This window comes from Protopterus annectens, chromosome 1.part1 (assembly GCF_019279795.1).
Source record: "Protopterus annectens isolate FY-2018-M chromosome 1.part1, PAN1.0, whole genome shotgun sequence".
Classification (NCBI taxonomy): Eukaryota; Metazoa; Chordata; order Ceratodontiformes; family Protopteridae; genus Protopterus; species Protopterus annectens.
This window is the reverse complement of record NC_056726.1, coordinates 111900491-111921897: the sequence shown is the minus strand read 5'-3', so window position 1 is coordinate 111921897 and position 21407 is coordinate 111900491. Positions and strand designations below refer to the sequence as shown.

The window sequence follows — 21407 nt, the reverse complement described above, 5'->3', positions numbered from 1 at the left end:
AATAAATGTCAGCTCATGAGGCAATAATAACTAAATAAAAATGCAGGATAATGAAATTAAAATAAGACAGTGGCACTTCCACCTGTCTGTCAAATAGAGTGCAATTTTAAGGAATGTGTAGTGGAAATTATTCAGGAGTTTTATTAAGGACATCAGTAGGACTTGGTGGGAGAGATTTGTGTCCCAGAGACTACTCTTTTTGTGGAATAGAAACCCTCTCCATGTAAAGCAGAGTACCTCATTAACCCTTTTTAAGCACAACCTGGATAACTGGATAGGGAACAGAAAATACAACCCTGGGGATTCCTCCTGTCTCTGCTAGACAGTGGCATAGGGTGCTGACTTGGAAGATGGGCTAAACGCTTGGGTAGGCTTGTAAGGGCCAATAGCCTAGTAACTTCCTATGAAGGAAGATTGAAATTACTTCAGAAAGTAAAGGTAGGGAGTGGGATAAAATGAATATGGAGTTTAAAAGTAGGGTAGAAATAAAGATATATGGTTGAAGTAACCAGAATTATTTAGAGGGACTGACAAAGGTTAAATTATTGCAGAACAGGGGAAATCTCTGAGAATAAGAAGAGGTGCAGCTGCAGAGTGCTAAAGAGAAAAGAGACTACCTCAGTAATATTTATGACTTTAGAAAGAGTTCTGTTAATCAATTATTCTTTTATAGTGACTTCAGAGCACAAAAGCTTTCAGCACAACGGCACAGGCAACAGAAAGTATAAGGGGCTGTTGCCAAGCTTAGGGAGCATATAACAAGGAAAATAACCAGAGATCTGTAGATGTATTAAAAATATTTTGGAAATTTTATGAAAATTGTTATAAAGCAGAGGAATGTGGAATTAAGAAAAAGCACAAATGGAAATACTTGTGGAATAATTAAATATGCCAAGGTTAGAGGTACAGTAGACGAGGCTCAATTACTAACAGGATAGGAGGAAAGGAGATAAAATAGCCAATATACAGGAAAGTCTCCAGGAATAGATGGTATTCCTGTAGAAGTTTGGAACCTAAGGGGAAGAAAGTAATAAAGATCTGAAAGGTTTTCTTTAACAGCATTTTAAAAGGAGGAGAAACGCTAATATCCTGAGAAAAGCTGTGGTGGTTGTAATACTTAAAGATGGTAAAGACCCAACAGATCCAGCTTCATTCAGGCCCATTTCAATTCTAAACCATGGTTATAAAGTGTTTGTCTATAATGGCTATAAGAATGGTAGTAGTGATGCCAAAACTGATAAATATGGATCTGTGTGTGTGTGTGTGTGTGTGTGTGTGTGTGTGTGTGTGTGTGTGTGTGTGTGTGTGTGTGTGTGTGTGTGTGTGTGTGTGTGTGTGTGTGTGTGTGTGTGTGTGTGTGTGTGTGTGAGCAAACATTTGACAACATTAATAGAATCGAGATGATCTAGCAGAAAGCAGAATGTAAGAAAACTCCACAATTATTTGTGGGTCTTGATGCAGAGAAGGCATTTGACAGAGTAAGCTGGGATTTTATTAGAGCAATGGAAGCATTTACATCTCCTGGTAAAATAATAAGATTGATGAGGAGGATGTATGGGGGATCTGAGGTGAAAGTGTGTGTGTGTGTGGGGGATCTGAGGTGAAAGTGTGTGTGTGTGTGTGTGTGTGGGGGGGGGTCTTCTCTGATAAATTCTGTTTTGAGCAGAGGACCCAGGCCAAGGTGTAATCTTTCCCTCTGCCAGTGGTGCTATATAAAACACAAATAACAAAGAAAATAAGGGACTCAGAAATTCACTGATATAATTGGTATGGTAATCAAGAAAAGTTGGCTTTATTTGCGATGATTTTATTTTGTACTTGATAAAACCAGAAAAGTCATTTCAGTGTTGCGGAGTATTCTGAGACAATTTCATGTCTTTTCAGGATACCTTAATGAAGATAAGACAAAGGTGATGGTTGTAAATGATCTACTCACACACAAATTGGCTCGACATTAGCCATATCTATGGGTACATGATAAAATTAAGTACTTAAGAGTATGTATTAAAAACTGATTCTGTAATGCCATCTAATGATATGTGGGAAGAGACAAAACAATTAATAATACAAAACTGGGAAGTAGTTTCCAAACAAGATACAAGCATCGAAAATGTTTTTAGTCCCTTTAGTTTTATACAAAGGTTAGGCATATTTTTATCGATCAGAGGAAAAATTGTGAATAGCAATTAATAAAGAATGGAAGGATTTTATCATGGAGTTGAAGAGGACAAGAGTCAAATGGGATAAGTTGATCCTTTCAATGGTACAAGGTGGTTTGGGATTACCTGACCTGAAGAGGTGTTTCAGAGCTACACAGCTAAGGCTCCTATACATAGCAGAAGGAGAAAGCTATTTTTCTAAGTGGAAAGAGATGATGACGAAACGGGGGGAGGGCTCAGGAAATAAGGCGAGACTGGGATTTTGGATGGAGATCCTTAAGGAGAATAACAATAACCATACAGAATATTATATTCATTAAGTAGCAGGAAGTATTCTAAGAAAAAAGCCAACATGAGAATGGAGAAAGAAGATTCTGCCAGTATGGATGACTGCAATTAGGGGTACAGAGAATAGGCAAGAAGAATTGAATTTAACTGGCAAAGGAATCTCTGTATTGGAAGCAAAGAGAAGATAAGGTAATAGAATGGAAAAAGGCCAAGGATTCACTTAGAGTGCAGGCTAGAGATTTCCTTCCCTATCAAGGATTGATATCAGAATATAGGCAAGGATAAAGGAATAGTGGTGTCCTGCGAAAGACCAGCACTGGTAGTGTTTTTAATAGAATCTAGAACTGAAACTGCTGTTAAAGGGATAATTAGTAGGGCTAGTAGGGCTTGTAAAGTGTTGCATGATAACTATAGGAATCAATCAGAGGTCGTTAGAAAGGATTGGGTAAAGAGAATGGATAAGCAATTCATCAGGAAACAATGGGAGAATGTGTATGTCTCCCAAGTATGCAATACAGTCTAGAAAGGTTAGGAGTTTTGCTTGGAAGTGTTTGCATAGGTATTCTTTTACCCCAAGCAGACTCCATAGAATTTTTCCCCTGGTAGATTGCAAATATTGGAGGTGTGATGGGGAATGAGGTAATTGGGAACATATTTTTTTGGGAATGTAGTGAGTTGGCAGACTTTAAAAATTCCCTGCAGACTACTCTGTCAGAAATACTGAATGAGCAAATCGATGTAATTTCACCACTCTGTACTAGATTAGTACCACAAGATTTGTAGTTAGGAAAATACTGCACTACACTGACCTGGAATTGACTGAGCTTGGCTTCCCTCATTGTTTTCTTAGCAGCTGGCCTAATCCAGTTTTTCTGGCTCACAATCTTGTATTACTTTGTGTCTATCCCCTCCCCCACTTTGAACCTGCATGCCTCTCTCCCACTCCTGCTCAATTACAGAGGAATCAAAAAAACCCGATGTAGAAAGGCACCATCTTTTGACTTGGCTTTTCTGCCTTTGCTTCATAGGAATCCCCAGTAGTGTACTCGCATGTACCATATTCCATTCCTTTTTAAATAGTACTCTATTGACTCCTAATTTACAGCATGTCCCTTTCCTAATATCCCTGGCATAACTACATTATTTTCCTACTTCTCAGTGAACTGCAGCTCCCCATTTTTAAAGAAAAATAAAAACAGGAAAGAAAAGAATCTAGCTTGTCTAATTATGCTTAAATCTGGCTGTTTAATTTCCCTGGACACTGGGTTGTACTGGCTGATTGGTTCTTTTGTACTTTCCTCTGTCCCAGGTGTAGCCCCGCTCCCTCCCATATAATTTCCTTTATACCTAATCACAGGTCCCTCCCAACCATCAAACTCCTCCCCTTCCTGTTACACAAGCTAACACCCACTATAGACTCTCCCTACCTTACAACTCCTCCCCAAACTCTCAACCAACTCGCACTGTTAAAGCCCTCTCCTCCTCCTCAAACATGCCAAACGTAATCATTCCTGTCATACTTCTACCTGCACTGCTCCTCCGACACAACATAAAATCACCTCACACACTGTTAACTCCTATACATAAAGCGCCCACCTACCCTCACCAAAACTGCTTTTCTTACCCTCAGCAACCCATATTTATCTCTGCAAGTATCCTTCCAATGAATTTACTACTCCCTAAAATAAAAACTCCTCCTTTCATCCATAGTACATCTACATATAAAACAAAATACTTTCACAACTACCTACAAAAAATGAAAGCTTATGACTTCCCAGGGACTCTACTCTTGTCAGATGATATACACCCAAACCCTGGTCTTACCACTGTTCCTAACACCCCGCAAAATATCACCCCCATTTCTAATCAACCGTCCATACCAAAAAAGAAAATCTCCTTCTGTTCTATTAATACTCGAAGTATGCTCAACTAACTAAGCCAGTTTCATGCTTTGGTATCTCTTCATACCCCAGACATTATCTCTGTCACAGAAACTTGGCTTAAACCTCAAAACCAAGATAAAGACATTCTTCCTCCAGGTTATAATATACTTCGCCAAGATCGCTTAAAGAAAAAAAGTGGAGCTGTTGCTCTGGTTTACTCTAACTACCTCACTGTCTCCCTTCCTAAAGAACCAAGTCCCTCCTTTACACCTGCTGAAATACTAATAGCAAACCTCAAACCCAATGACTTCACTACCATCACAGTTGTAGCCATATACATTCCACCAGGGGACAACATCCCCTTAATGGAAAATATGCTGTCATATTTCTCCCTAAATTTCCCGAATGAAGCTATCTTTCTTGGGGACGTAAACATTAATCGGCATAACCTTAATCATCCAAACCCTCCACAACACATAAACCTCCATGGATTTACACAACTAATCTCCAAACCTATCCATACTAATAACTCTCATTCTTCAAGCTCCTTGATTGCTGGGGTTAGAAACAACTATCCAATCTAATACCACAACCCTGAAACTCTACCCAATGCCTTTTGCGACCACTCTCTTATAAAAGTGCTATGGTACATCACCCACCTGTCCAAACCACACCAGCTTATCACCTGCCGCAGGCTTTCAACCTTTAACCCAGACACTTTTAAAACCCTCCTCTCTAGAATTAACTGGAATTTCCTTACTCAGCTCCCACTCAGTGAAGCAGTAAATGCCTTCAACTCAACTTTCCTAAATATTTTAAATTCTCTAGCCCACTGAGAAAAGTTTGATTTAAAGGCACACATTTCAACTTTTCATCCTGGCTAACTAAAACTACCCGCACCCTTATGAAATCCAGAGAGAGAGCATGGAAAACATGGGTACAAACCAAACTTCCAGCTGACTTCCTAAAGTATAAAGAACTTAGAAATCAAACAAATTTTCGACAAAGACTTTTATTATAATCCCCTAAAAACATTAAAATCTGATCCCAAAAAATTCTGGAATGCTATAAACCAAATACTACATCCAGGTAACCCAACTTCACCAAACCCATGTCCTGACAAGTCCCCTGAAGAAACCGCCAATACCTTCAACACCTACTTTATTGAATCTATTTCCAAACTATTTAACCCCAGCCTCTCAAACAGCAACACTTCAAACCTCCCTATACACCCCTCAACCACCGTCTCAGTAAACTCTTCTCTCAAACCTGTCTCCACTGACTGTATCAGAACTCTACTCTCAAAGCTCAAACCATGCTCTGTATCAGCAGACCATATTCCTTCTTACTTTCTCCAGATTGCTGCACACTCCCTTGCTATGCCTGCATCTATACTAATCAATCGCTCCATCTCTGAGTGTAATGTTCCTTCTATCTGGAAACAGTTTTACACTCTTCCTATTCATAAAGGAGGTAACTCCACATAAATATCTAATTTCAGGCCTATCGCTATCCTCTCCCCTCTCTCCAAAATCCTCGAGAAATGGATACACAAACAAGTTATGCATTATCTCTTACAAGAAAAACTTCTCACTCCAACACAGCATGGCTTTGTCCCAAGCATAGTACAACCACAACTCTACTATAATTTCTCAGCACCTTAGCCCTTGCTAAAGATGATCACAGACTTGTATCCTGTCTGTTCCTTGACCTTTCTAAGGCTTTTGACACTCTCACACACAATGCTACTTAGTAAAGTTGTAGACCTAAACCTCTCCCCTGATACAGTTGCATGGTTCTGTAGCTATTTTTTTGATGGGCTGCAGTCAGTACGATGGGACTCTGCACGAACTACCCCTCTCTCAGTAAGAACTGGTGTACCCCAAGGCTCCATTCTTGGACCTCTACTCTTAATACCTTCACCAAATCACTCCATTCCTATTGTCTTCAGTCTAACGTTGTCCAATATACAGATGACTCTATAGTCATAACTATTGCTAATTCCTCCTTTGAACCTTTTGTAGAGTATCCACATCATTTGGGGATTCAATAATGGCTCCCAGTTTGCAGTCATCTGCAAACTTTGTTAGCCAGAGTCCCTTAGTGTTGACCTGTACTTCAGAGAAGTAGATGCCAAACAAGAGCGGCCCCAGGACTGAACCCTGAGGTACTCCACTTGTCTGGAGCTGGATTTGGAGTCGGCTACTTTTACAGTGTGGATTCTATCAGTAAGCCATTTAGCAACCCATTGGGTGACATAGGGATTAATGCCCAACTTAATAAGTTTATCTATGATTCCAGAGTGGGGGATGGTGTCAAAGGCCTTGGCAAGGTCTAGTTCCAATTAGGATCAAGGACCACTCTACCAGGGCCTTGGCTTCAGGTCACCCCACAGATTTTCTATTGGATTTAGGTTTGGGCTCTGTCTGGACCATTCCAATACTTTAATTTTCTTCTGTTGAAGCCATTCTTTGGTTGATTTGGATGTGTGCTTGGGGTTATTGTGTTGAAAGGTGAAATTCCTCTTCATCTTCACCTTTCTAGCAGACGCCTGCAGGTTTTGGGCCAAAAGTGACAGGTATTTGGAGCTGTTCATAATTCCCTCCACCTTGACTAAAGCTCTAGTTCCAGCTGAAGAAAAGCAACCCCAAAGTGCGATACTGCCACCACCATACTTCACCGTGAGGATGGTGTTCTCTTGGTGATGTGAAGTGTTGTTTTTTCACCAGACATACCTTTTGGAATTGTGGCCAAAAAGTTTAACCTCTCATCAGACCATAACATACTTTCCCACATGCGTTTGGAAGACTATGTATTGTTTTGCAAATTTTAGCCGGGCCTGGATGTTTTTCTGTGTAAGAAAAGGGTTCCGACTTGTACCTTACCCCATAGCTCAGACATATGGAGAATACGCAAGATTGTTGTTACATGTAGTACACAACCAGTACTTGCCAGAAAGTCCTGCAGCTCCTTCAGTGTTGCTGTATGTCTTTTGGCAGCCTCCGTGACCAGTTTTTGTCTTGCCTTTTCATCAGTATTGGAGGGATGTCCAGTTCTTTGCAATGTCACTGTTGTCCCATAATTTCTTCACTTTTTGATGACTGTCTTCACTGTGTTCCATGCTATATCCAGTGCTGTGGAAATTTTTTTGTACCCTTCTCCTGACTGATACCTTTCAACAATGAGATCCCTTTGATGCTTTGTAAGCTCTTTGCGAACCATGGCTTTTGCTGTAGCAGGCAACTGAGTAAATATCAGGAAAATCCTACTAGGACAGCTAAACTTTATTTGGGGGTAATCAGAGTCTCTTTAATTGATGGCAGGTGTGTACCCAAGAAGACTGAATGCTGTAATTATATCAAAAGGTGATTCATCCAAGTATTAGTTTAAAGGTGTGCACACTTATGTAACCAGCTTATTGTAAGTTTCTTTTTTTTATATTTTTTCTCCTAACAGATTTGTTTGTTTTTCAATTGAATTGTACAGGTTATAGGTCACATTAAAGGTGGGAAAAGTTTTAAAATGATTTATTGTGGTCTAATTTTTTATATCCGAAAAACCTGACATTTTAACAGGGTGTGTACACTTTTAATATCCAGTGTGTGGGTGTGGGTGTGTAAGAGTGTGTGTATATCTATCTATATATATATATATGTATATCTATATGTATGGTTCCCCATCATATGATCGAATGCCTCTAAACTCGAAACCAGAATCTCGAATTTAGAGAAACTCTAACATATGAAAGGGACAAAAAAAAAAAAAAAAAAAACTTTCAAATGTTTTCACAGGGGGTCTTTGCCCCCCTGCACCCCCCACCCCCCTCTACTTAATATACCTACTCCGAGATCGTAGTACAGTGAAGGAAAGGGAAATTTCCCATTCCGAGCTGTACGCGCAAGCGCAAAATGGAAGATTTTCCATTCCTCCGCTAAAGTGCGGTCACGGAACATTCACATTTAAACTACTAGGGTACAGGGAGACCTGGCCCCCTGCAGTAAGGTAAGTTAACTTTTTATTTTTTTTAAACCTAAGGCTCCCATTCACAATTCTCTCCTTAGGATCTTGATTTTGTGTTTAAGACGCTAACGCTTGCTCCATTTGAACCAGCTAATCTGGCTGACTTGAGGTTCTTAACATGGGAAACAGTTGTACTGATTTGCTCTGACCTCTGCAAATAGGGTATCTGAGTCGCATGCTCTTGTGTCCTGTCTGATTTTCTATAGTGACAGGGTTTGTTTGAGAGCTAACCCTTCTTCTTTTATATCTAAAGTTGCATCAGAGTTTACTTTCAGCCAAACTGTCATCCCCATTTTCTTTCCTGAACCTACAGATGAGAGAGAAAGGGTACTTCATCCCTTGGATGTCCACAGACAACTCTGGTACTGTTTTGATAGAACAAATTTTTTCAGATCTTCATATCAGTTCAATTCTTGTGAAGGTAAGAAGGGGCAACCTGTATCAAAACAGACTGGTTCCAAACTGTTGTCTAAGGCTATTACCTTTTGGTATACTCACCATAAAGTACAGTTGTGTACACTTACCATAAATGTAGATGTTCGAGTGTATTCACTGTTGCAGTCCTCACATATGGGTTATCTGGCTGCTGGTAGCCCTTAGTCGGCCCGAATACCAGAGTCCTTGGTATATGACGTCGGCTGCCATTGGTTGTAAAACTGATGTCAGTATGTCGGGTATAAAAGGAGGCAGACAACGCCATTTCCTCAGTCTTTCTTGCCGCGGAGCCCGAAGCAGATGCAATTCGCACTAGTACCGGTCGGCCGTTTACCTTCGTTTCGCTTTCTGACTCCCAAGTTGAAGACGCCTTCAGATAAGTACCCCGTTGTGGATCCTCTTTTCTTGCTTTAACGAATGTCAGATAAAGTTAATAACTGTCTTGCCTGTGGAAAACTGATTCCGCACCTTGATGAAGAACATCAACACTGTTCCAGTTAGGATCAAGGACCACTCTACCAGGGCCTTGGCTTCATCTATGACTTTTTGGAGAAAGTGTTGGATTCTAAAAGTTTTCTAGAAGCTGCTACTTACTCCTCTCTACATTTACAAAGCACTATAAGCTTGATCTGGACCTAGACCTAGAATAAGAGTCAGGCTTTGCTAGGACATTCTCCAGGGTCTCCTGAACTCTTCTTCACCTCCTAAATGTAGTTACCTAGAGTAATCTACTTGTATAGCCAAGGCTACTGTAGCAGTGATCAGTATGATAGTGCTGCTGTTTAAGTGAATTACTGTAACAGTAGATGTTTGAATTATCACTGCTGCAGTAGTTGCTCACTCTCTCCATCCCCCTTGGTTTTGGTGTTTTTTGTATGCCAGGGTATGGGCATTTATTTTTTGTTCCTAGCATTGACCTTTCAAGTCTCAGCCTCCATTTTTTTTGGCAGTAAAACTCTGAAGACCTTTGTGCCCAGATTTGTCTTTTAGTCAGCTGAGTTCATGTTATGTGACAGTTTGGGCATGTGGAAGGTGCCCTAAAGCTTTCAAAGCTGGCTGGCTGTTGTATCCTTGGCAGGATATTATCCTTGGCAGGATATTACCACATATGGCTAAGGCTACTGCAGCAGTGTTCATTGAACAGCTAATGTTTTGCTAAGTTTACTTACAGAACTTTACTTTTTGCCATGTGAAACAGTTGGCAGTGGAGGAAAGAGTGCACCTTTCCCTTCACTGCTAATTGCACATTTAGCAGAATAGCACTGTTTTTGCACCCTGACCTCAGAATTTTTTCCCATGTGGTATCAGGATGGTTGCACACAACCATTTTTTTATTCACATATGCCTATGACAAAAGCAAGCAAGATGTAACACCAGAAATTCATATTTATCCAGATTGATGTCCTTCCATATCACTGTTGCTGTTGCTCTTCACTGAAGATGAAGAGTGTCAAGACTGCCAAGGATAGCTGAACGCCCAGCTAGTATGCCAAGGCCTTTAGATTTTATAGGTGCCATATGTCACACGTGTGCTCCCAGCAGAGGTCATAAAAGTGATATACAGATGCAAATACCCAGAACTTCTTAGCCACCGGTCCGAACACCATTATCAAATGTTCTGAACGCCTATCTGCTGTGCTGGTCTCAGTCATTCCCATGCTTCCTCTTGCCAGACTCCTTATCAGGTAGCTTCAGTGGTATCTCAAATTGGTATGGCTTCAGGAGTGCCATCCCCTAGAGTTCCCTGTTCCTTTGCTTCCTTGTCTCAAACTCGAGCTCCAGTGGTAGTTTTAGCAAATTTCTCTCCAAGAACTGCCCTTGCATGCTACAGTTCCTATCCAAGAACAGTTCCCTGACACCTCAGACCTTGTATGGGATGCTTCTTCTGGCTCTCTGACCTTTTCATTACAGGTCAGACCATATCAAAGTAGAAAAGATGAGGGCTTTAATTCTGGCTCTACAGGCCTTACCACTGATGTAGTATATCAATAAGTGTGTGTGTGTGTGTGTGGGGGGGGGGGGTATGAGGTCTTATCTTCTTTGTGGACTGGGTCTTCAGGCCCATAATCTCACTATCAGTGATCAGGTGACTCTTCAGGCAGTTTACATTCCTTCAGGGCACAATCTCATGGCAGACTCTCTGAGCAGGTCCAGAATGCAGGCTCATGAATGGATGCTTCACAGGGATGTATTCCTGGACACTATCAGTGGTGCATTCCTCAAGTAGATCTTTTTGCTTCCCTTCTGAATAGATGACTTCCTGTCTTCTGTTTGAGATAACCAAGTCCTCTGGCTTAGAAAGTGGATGCCCTGCCTTTTCCTTGGGACTGTTTCTGTATGCCTTTCTTCCTCTTTGTTTGCTGCCCAAGTGTTCTGCACAAGCTCAAGCAAGACTCTGCTAAAATCTTGCTGGTAACGATTCCCCCTTCTTTTTCTTCTGGCCAGGGGCAATCGCAACATGTTACCTCACTGGGTTAGTTTTCTTACCCAGGATACCATCTCTTATCCATCCTCACCTGTCAACTCTTCAGTTGGCACTGTGGGTGATGAGGTTTGGATCCCTTTTAGGCACCTCTTTTTCTGAGGACACACTTTGGGGAGGAGGCCAGGAAACCCACTACCAGAAAATCATGTATGTGTAAATGGAAATGTTTTTCTGTTTAGTGCCTCTCTTGCCATCAAGATCCCTTTTCTTAGTAGGGGTTTCTCTGGTTCTCTTATTTGTGGGATCTACTCCATGTTGGTTTGGCATATTCTTCAGTCAAATCTCACCTGTCCGGTATCTCTACTTGTGTGCCCTTGAGCCCTCCTTTGCCTTCTTGGTTTTTAGTTAGGAGATTTCTTAAAGGTTCTTCGTATCAGACCCCTGAGAAAGTCTATTCCTCCTCCTTGGGATCTCAGTTTTGTTCTTGAAAATTGACTGTGCCCTTTTGAACCTGCTAGTTCAGCTTCCTTGTAATGTACTTGGAAGACTATTCTGCTGTTGGCACTTAATTTGGCGAAGAGAACGTCTGAGTTTCATGCTGTTATGGCCATACCTCCTTTTTTCAGTTTTTCACAGAGACGGGATCTTTCTTCGTAATAATCCTTCTGTTATGCCCAGAGTGGTTAATGAGTCGTCCCTTAATCAGTCTGTTCAACTTCCTTCATTTTTTCTCGTTCTCCTCATTCTGCCAGTGAGAAGGTTTTCCCCACCTGGACTTGCATAGATAGCTCTGATGTTATTCAGATAAAACAAAGGTTAGTTGCAAATTTGAGCAACTTTTTGTTTCTTTTCATCCCAGGACTTTGGGTTTTTGCTGTTTCCAAGCAAACCATCTCTTGGATCTCTAAGGCCATTCCCTTTTGCTGTTCTTTTCATGGCAAATGTCTTTTTGTCTGTAAAAGCACATTCTACTAGGATGGTTGATTCTTCTGTTTTTTTCCCAAGGGTTTGGACAGCAGTTCCATCTTTGAAGCTGTTCGTTGGTCCTCTGTTCATACTTTTACTAAGCCATTATAAGTTGGACATTGTTTCCAGGGCCATGGCAGGTTTTGCCAAGGCTGTCATGCATTGGCTCTGTAGAGGGCTCTTTCTTTGCATTCCTCCTTCCAGTCATCATCTTTGCTCTTGTACTCTTCCTTCGGTGATTAATCCTACAACATTGATATAGAAGGGCATAGTACAGTTGCATAAAATCTTACCATAATAGTAGAGGTCTTTCTCTTCACTTTTGCAGTATTCGGTCAGTCCCTCTCTCCTTCCCCCCTCTAAGACTCTTGCACCTGTTTTTTATTACCCCCCTGGCTGAAGAATTTTCGTTTCCTTTCCTTTCTCCTCTGAACTTTTATTTTCTGGATGTACATGTTCCACGTTGTCCTAAAGTTAATTTTTTTCCCTCTTGGGGCAATTCAGTTCTGAGTATTTGCATCCATATGTCACCTTTATGCTCTTATGCCCTACACGGGAACATATGTTTGATGCATGGCACCTATAAAATCGAAAGGCTTTGTTATACTTCCTGGACATTTGGTTGTCCTTGGCAGGAGATCCTTTAAGTTAAGAATACTGCAACAGTGAAGAGAAGAACTGTTGTAAGATTTTACACAATTGTACTTTTTCTCTAGATGCTCTCATTGGCTTGCGAATACAACAGTATTGAACAAGTTGTGTGTCATACCTGTAATCTTATGTTTTATCTGTCAGAGTTGCTTTAAACAAGACCTTTCATACTCCTCACTTCATTTTTTCCTACTATTTTGGCCCCTTCCTTTCTTGCTGACTAACTGAACTGCCATGCACAACTGTCATTTGGACAGCGATCATTTTTCCCTGTTATGTACCTGCCAGCTCATGCACCAAGACGAAATTTGAAAAAGGTCCACAAGAAAAAGTGCTGTACTCTGCTTAATAAATTTAAAAACAAAATCTCCAGGTGATATATTTCTCAGCAGTGGACCCCACTTCCCAGTGCCCCCACCCCCATAAAAGCACAAATTAGTTGTCAGCATGAATTGGGAAATGGACGTTTGGCACACGCTGTCTAACAAAACTCTTTTAGTCCTTGCTCTGAGAGGGTTGAAAAGGCATATACTTATTATTTCCCCCTCCCATCCTCAATGGCTGTTTCAGAGCTTGTTTTGCTACTCAAGTCTTGGATCCCTTTTTGGGTTGCAGTCGAGGCTCTCTCCCTCTGTCATCTTGCAGACTACTCCTCAGTTAAAATACATCTGCCAATTTTTCTTTTTTTTTCTTCTTTTTTTTTTTTATCCAAGAATCCCAGTGGACTAACTAGTTTCAGCTAACATGTCAGCCAAAATGTCTTTCACTGCAGACCACCTAGTAACCCGTCTTCTTGGTTTGAGGCCTGAACTTTGCATTGTAGAGGCTTGAATTACTAGTGTAGCTGAAGTGCTTGCTTTGAAAGACCGTTTTTTCTTCTTGCTGTTAACTTGGCCAGAATGGCCTCTGAAATGCAGGTAAAGTCTGTTACTGGGTGATGGGCATTCCTCTTGGAATGAGCTTTAATAGCTTTACAAGTAGGCCAGAGTAAATCTTGGCCAAAGTCAATGCTATTAACCAACTTTTAAGTATAATAGCTAGTTACTGGATTTCCTTTCCAACCCAAAGTAAAAGAGTTGTGTTCTGCTGTTCGTGTACATCCGTGGTGTAATGGAGGCAGGATATCCTTTAAGACATACTTTCTTCACTGTTTATCTCAGGCCTGTCTTTGAATTAATAGGTTCATAGGTAGGTACTAGGCTATCGGCCCAAGGGCCTAGGTAAGCCTAGCCAGCAAGGTTCCATAGCTAACGCCACCCAAGAAAGTTATTTTCCTATGCCACTGTCCAGCAGAGACACAGAAGTGATCCCCGGGGTGTATTTCCTATTTCCCATCCACTCATCAAGATTTTTCTTGAAGAGTGCTAATGAAGAACTTTGCTTGACATAGATGGGTAGCTCCTTCCAGAGTATAGGAAGTCTCTGGGACAGGAATCTATCCCTCTAGTGTGTCCTGTTTATTGTGGTGACAAGGTTTAGGTCCCTAGAGCGTGTAGCTCTGAGGGATTGGGATTTCTTTAAGTGTAGCATGTCCAACAGCTCTGGGTTTGACATAGCTTTATATGTTAGGCAGAGATCACCTCTGAGTAGGCATGCTACGGAGTAAAGCTGGAGTTTTTTGAGGCGGTCAGTGTAGGGCATTTGTTTGAGGTCAGTAATCCTCTTTGTGAGGTACTTGTGGCCTTTCCAGCTGCTGCAGATGTCTTGTGAGGTACATTCCAAAAGGGGCGTTGTACTCTATAATGGGTCTAATGAGTGACAAGTAGAGGGGAACAATGACCTCTTTTTTTTTTTTTTTTTTTTTCCTGGATGAGAACCCTTTTATGATGTGTGCCACGTAGAAGGACTTCCTGACTACTCTGGCAATGTGACCATCAAAGGAGATACTACTGTCCACCTGGGTCCCAAGGTCTCTTATCACGCATTCAGTGTTAAGTAGATTGCTGCCTATGTGGTAGTTCATGTTTACAGAGTTTTTACCAAAAGGGATTACACTGCACTTTTTGGCATTGAGCTTGAGGCCATGGCTCTGACACCAGGAATCTGTCTCAGTGAGGCCCTTCTGTAGGATGTCCACATCATTTGGGGACTTGACTATGGCTCCTAGTTTGCAGTCATCTGCGAACTTCGTTAGCCAGAGGCCTTCTGTGTTAGCCTGTACTTCAGAGAAGTAGATACCAAACAGGAGAGTTTCCAGGACAGAACCCTGTGGTACTCCACTTGTCAAGCTATTCATTTGCCAGTGTTTGTCCCCATTCCAGAGGTAAGAGGGCGAGGCTCTTGCGCAGCATGGTTGTACATAAGACAGTTGCAGTATGGTACTAACAGAACTAAGGACTTCAAACAATTCGGCTGTAACAGGTAAACCTGTATGTAAACAGTGCTTCTCAAATGGTTCGCTAATTAGGTTAGCTAATTATATCTTCTGCTACGATATGTGTGGCAAGAACTCAACTGTAAATGTTAAAGAACCTTCCACCATAGCAGATACTGCCCCTACAACTTTCTTCAAGAACATCTCTACTGAGAGCATTTGTGAAACTCCTACTTGGGCTTAATGCCCATATTCAACAAGTACTTTGTTTGACTGCTCGTATTTGGCCATACAGCTGGTGTTTTTTATCCTTCTGTTTGAATGTTTACTTGTTTTGTTAACTTTGCTCACACTACCGTACTGTCTGTTGTATTGTGGGCTGTTTTTTACTCTTTGTTCTGTATCCAATTTATTACTTATAAAATGTCAAGTCTGCATGAGTTTTATTTATTTATTTTTTCTTGGCTTCCTTTGGTCATCTCTGAGCTAAAGGAGTAGGTCATTGAGTTTTCCTTTTTCTTTAATGTCAAATTTTGTTTGATTTTTACCTTATCTGTGGTATTCCATTTCTTAACGTTCTGCTGTCCTTTTATGTATATACTTTAACTTTGTTCGGAGCTCTCCCTTCCACTAGTAGTTAATGCTATACAGTGAGCCTCACCCCATACTTTATCTGTAAGTTTAATGCATCCTATTTCCTTCTTTCTTCTACTTCATTTGTGCTTCCTACTTTTATTTTCTGATTCATTTCTTTTACAAATTTCCTAGACCCTAAAAGCTGAGAGGGCGTGTGCTATTTTTTTTTGTCTGTCTTGGGTTCTGCTAAATCCATGTCAGGAACAAGATTTGCATCCCTACCGACCTTCATACATGATGAAGGTAAACTAGTATTCTTACCCTCCCATACACCTGCATCGGGAGTAAAAAAAAGATGAACCCTTGCCCTTCTGTATATGTTTTCTAAAGATATGACTGTGGTGAAGTGTCTTGATTTCTCTTGGCAAATTATTTGTGTACCTTGTATAGAAGTCCACATTCCAGGAAATCAAAGCTACGTAACAGGGAATCACAGGTGTAGTCTGCCTCTTCAGGTTGTATCTAGAAGCAATAAGAACCTTTTTCAGTCACTAGGGTGGTAGGTGCATACAATGCATTTCTTACCAGGTTCTTTTTGTGCCTGGCACATTTGAGCATAATGGGAGATGGACACCCCTTTGTGGAATTTTTTTTTTTTAGCTGGCATTTTTACTTTTCATGCACATTCTGGTGAATTTCAGAGTAAAGAGTCACAGGGTTGTTATTGCCATTGGTGACCACAGGTAACCTGGTTGTTAGTTCAAAGTCCGTTTTGAGCTTGGGTATTTTGCTTGACAAATTATGTTAGAGTTTGGTTCCTCTTTCAGGGGTATAATTATCATTTTGATGCTAGCTTGAAAATCCTTTGGATGAAGCTGTTTTGCCAGGTGAAGGAAATCTATTTGTAAGTGGTGGTGGTCCAGTCACAGTTTCTGCTTCAGGGTCTGCGCTTTCTGTGGCTGTTCCACAGTCCACTACATTTTTCTTGTGGCTATCTTCATTGTGCTGGTAAGTAATAAGTTGATCAGGCACTTCTTGTATGAATTCTTGCAGGTCTCTATGCATCCTGAATTTTGCAATTGTACACCATTTTTTTCTAGTTTTCTTCTTCTGTACCTCTTAGATTTGTTTTGTTTCCTCAGAACCTTTTTTCAGATGCAATGGTGCCACAATATCTTCAGTTATAAGCTGTTGTGTTTTATAAGCCCTACTTGGTTGGTCTCAGTGAGAGAATTTTCTTTTTCTTAACAGATTCTCTTTTCCTCCTAGATGTGGACCTTTTTTCCTCTTTCAGTGTAATTTCACCATTTTTTAGGTCACTTTAAAGGGGGGGGGGGGGTTATTATACATGGATGTATACTAATAGCTTAATATGGTTGTTTTGCATTTGCTTTGGGTTGGAAAGGGAAGTTGGTAGCCAGCACCTGCTATATTTAAGGTTGGCTAACTGTATTGTTTTGTATCAAGATGCACATGGGTCCACTTGTAAAGCATTTTATAACTCATTCTGTTAGAGGAATGACTGACACCTGGCAACATACCCGAGGAATGCGTTTGAAAGCCATCTCTGTTACAGCTACTTGCTCTTCAGTACACACCATTGCAAATGAATTTCCAGCGATTATACATTGGTAGAGACTTTGTTACAGTTGTACTGCAGGGCATCCTGGTTGATTGCTTCCTATTTCATGTCTAGGGTAATAAACTGTCCTGCTGGTTACACCCACCCTAGATGTCCTGTCAAAGCAAGATGGTGCTGGTATATGGTACTCTGTATATATGCAACTCTTCAAGAGGGACTTCTGAAGTAGGTCTTAAATTTGCCGTTTGTCTGCTGCTTTAGATGTTCAGCTCCACTGTTTTAATTAAAACAGAATTAGAAAGCTTGAACCATAATAAACTTTTAGTGGGGATTCCCCAACATATAGTTCTCACAACCAAATATTCCTTTTTCAAAAAACATTTCAAGGAACATCTTACAAAGAACTGGCTATGCTTCTGCTCTTCCCCAGGCTGACCGGATTTCGCTGTCTGCCTTCCCTCTCTAATCTATAACTCTGCTGTCAAGGCCTCTTCTCTTTCTCATTTGGAATTCTCATTACTTTTCAATCTCCCTTTACTAATTGTACTACTGTTCAGTTTCCACCTTCATCTCTACAAGTGACTTCATTTTAACCTAACAGTCGATGCGGGATCTCTCAATACTTACACAGAACATATACCTAACTCCCACCATGGTACCTAAATTACCTTCTCTGCATCTGAACCTATTGATCTGTCTTTCTCTGCTGTTGTCCTAAGCATATAAATAATCTGAATTAGTGAATACTGTATCATACCTGCACTGTACTTGCATGTTAACCTTGTGTGTTCTAATGTATCTCATATTAATATTGTATTTTGGAGTTTTTCTACCCGGGCCTCCACTGAAAACGGGCTGCTAGCCCAGTCGAACTCCCGGTAAACAAATGTAAAATAAATAAATAAACGATCATGTGGATAGATTCAAAAGTGTGTGAACTGTATCAGTGAGCAGTTCTGTTCAACCCAGTTAACAGAAGACTGGTGGTGGGAGGCATAACTTCAGTGGAACTCCAGAATATGTGATCTGTGCAGAAGGTGTGAGCAAAAGTGAAAGATTGCAGCACTGGTTTGTGTTTCAGGAGTTTTTTCAGATATTTGTAAACTAGATGAGTAGTATTGTATTGCTGCTTTTCACTTCAGATTGTACAAACTTGATTTTTTTTTTTTTTCAGTGTGTACACTTGCTGCAAGACGGCTCAATGGATTTTATAGACTTGAACAACTTGTTCCTACTGCTGTGTATCAGCACATGAAGATGCACAAGAGAATTCTGGGACATTTATCTTCTGTCTACTGTGTGACATTTGATCGGACTGGGAGGAGAATATTTACTGTAAGTGTGAAGTGTACACACAGTTTTGAAAGAATGTATTTGTAAAAATAATGATGAACATTTGTAATGTAGACATGATTAATTTCTTATGCCTTTGAATTTTATAGTGACTGAATAAAACAATTTTGCAGTATTAAGCTTGGTTAGAATGTTTTTTTCTTTTTCTTTCTGTAATATGCTAAAATAGAGAACCAGGACAAGCATTCCTTTTCTGCCACTTCACTCCGACTTAAGCTGTGTTGTAGTCTTTTTGGAGTTATGAGGAAACTAGTAAATACCTTCTTGTAATGTGGAAGCTACAGCCCCCCTCAGCTGTTTGCTGTCTTTATTACCACCTTTTCCTTTACTTTCATGCCTCAATGTGGATTGTATTTCACAAGACCATCAAGCAGGCTGTGCTGAAATTGCTTATTATGTAAGTTTTGGATGGTGCAGTCAACAGGCACTGAGATTTCTGCTTAGTCATACTTGACTTTCTCCGTTAATTAACCACTTTTTTCCTTCAGAATGGGAGTTGGCAAGTTGCATGTAAATACTAGGGTCTTGCTGACGTATCTGTCTTGCAGACTTGTACCTTTTAACTACGGGCTATTGCCTTGATATTACTTATAAAGTTGGGGAAGTTGCAGAAGTGTTACTTTTTATATTTGTTTGCATGTTGAATACTGGGACAGAGAAGTATGCAATACATGGTGCTTAGTTTACCAACGCAGAGCATGCATTTCTTATTTTTGTTGAGAAACCCATTTTCCTTATTTTAACTTAATTGTTGTCTTTCTGTGCTGTGGCTCTGTCACAGACTGTTCTCTCTTCATAGTTATGATTTGTAACATCCTCATAAAGAAGTGGTGGTGTCCTTTTTTTCCTGTTTTGTACTTAGTGCTGTAATCATTTAGTTGTATAACTGTCTGCTCTGTTATCTGTCCATGCTGTAATGCCCGCTAGACTATTGTTTTCTAACCCCTGAAAGTTGAAATTATAGTTGGAGAGTTTCCCAGGTGCCAATGCCAGTTATTGTTACTAAAATCACTTTTCTCTGTTTTAATTGTAAGAAATAAAATACAGTACTTGTAGTTACCTTTTGTGAGATTTCCTTCCAGTCTCATTGACTGGCACACTAAACCCATATATTTCTCCAAGAGAGCCTCTTGTTTCTTTTTTTCCCCGTTAATGGTATACATTTTTAGTGCAAAAAGCCATATAATGTTCATTGTGTTACACTGCTGCAGTCATTACACTTGGGTTATCCTGCCGTCAGGCGGTTCCCCAGTCGGCCTGAGTTCCAAAGTCTTGGTCCAGCGTCGGTTGCTGTCGCCTCCTCCCTGACGTCAGCCGACGCCGTTTTCTTCAGTCTTTCTTGCCGCGCTGTGCCTGAAGCAAAAGCAGTTTGCAAGTGCCAGTCGGCCGTCTCCTGAGATTTTCATTCCGAATCCAGAACCGAAGTCTTCTACAAAGCTAAGTACCCCGTTGGGGAAACTTTTTCTTGCCTCAGTCCGAAGTCCGTAAAAGTTAATAACTGTATTTCTTGTGTGAAGCAAATACCTCATAAGGATTTCCATTCCTATTGTATCCCATGCCTAGGTCCTGACCACGACGTCACTGGTTGTCGGTTTTGTGCTAGGTTTAACAAGCGCACTATTAAACGTCGGTTTCATTTTGCCCAACATTATTTTGGTAGAAAATTCAATTATACCATGCCGTCGAAACTTCCGACGACCGGACTACACAAAAAGCACAAAGACAAGGATAGGCATCCGAGGCCCAGAACTGACGACGAAGCCTCTTCTAGGCCAGTCGCCGGTTCTCCGGTTTTCAGAGAGGCGCCTTAGCAGCCCCTGATGAACCGCTTCTGTAGAACCACAAGCCGCCTCTGACTCCCACTTGGAGATGGCTGGGCCTTCGGCTGCACAAGTTCTTCAGCCTACCGAGACTAACCTTTCAGAGGGATCTGGTGTAGCTGAGCAACCCACAGCTACAGAGGGTGTCTTCAGACCTACTCAGTCAAGCATTAAACCCTCAGCTAAGTCTAAGCCTCCTTTAAAGTCAAAGAAACAAATACAGCATTCTCCAGGATAGGCCTCCATGCCTAAGAAACAAATGCTCAAAATGGCCGAAGACCTAATCACTCTGATCAGGGGGTCCCATCCCCCTCCTGATAAAAGGCCTAGACAGGATGCAGACTATGACTCATCCGACCAGTTGTCCATCTCTTTTGATTCATCCTCAGACCTAGGATACTCTTTACCCCCTTATGAGGATTCTGATGCTGAGGAATCAATTTCATCAGCCTCTCCGCCTGAGGACTACTCCTTTGGGGAAACCCTACATACCATGAGGGAGCATTTCCACTGGGAAGGCCAGGATTATTCAGAATCAAAGAAAAGGCTCAGAGACTTCCTTTTATTACCTCAACACAGACCCCTTGCTATTCCGCCAGTGTTAGATATTGTGGATGATGTGTATACTGAATCCAGCTTAAATCCTGATTCCTTACCTCCAGCCCGTTAAACCTGACAGATACTACAGAGTCCCTGACTCCATAAATTTCTGTATAAAAGCCCTATAGCTGACCCTGAAACTATTTCTCAGGGACCCATAGGAGTTGAGGCCTCATCAGCCAAGAATCCAGTTCCCTCTGACAGAGATTCCAGAGCATTAACAGATGGGGAAAGAAAGTATATACGTCTGCAACTTTAGCAATGAGAGCCTTAAATTGCCAGTTTCACATGCTAAAATATCAATAATTTTTACTGTCTCAGTTAAAACAAAAAAT

At 40.9% G+C, this 21407-nt stretch overlaps 1 protein-coding gene across 1 annotated transcript in view; it reads left to right on the top strand.

Annotated features, from left to right (window-relative positions):
* LOC122814218 (pleckstrin homology domain interacting protein) overlaps positions 1-21407 on the top strand; it is a 2625611-nt gene that overhangs the window by 181815 nt on the left and 2422389 nt on the right. The window contains 1 exon segment of the mRNA XM_044086823.1: positions 18474-18634. Coding sequence (XP_043942758.1) covers positions 18474-18634 — 161 coding nt within the window.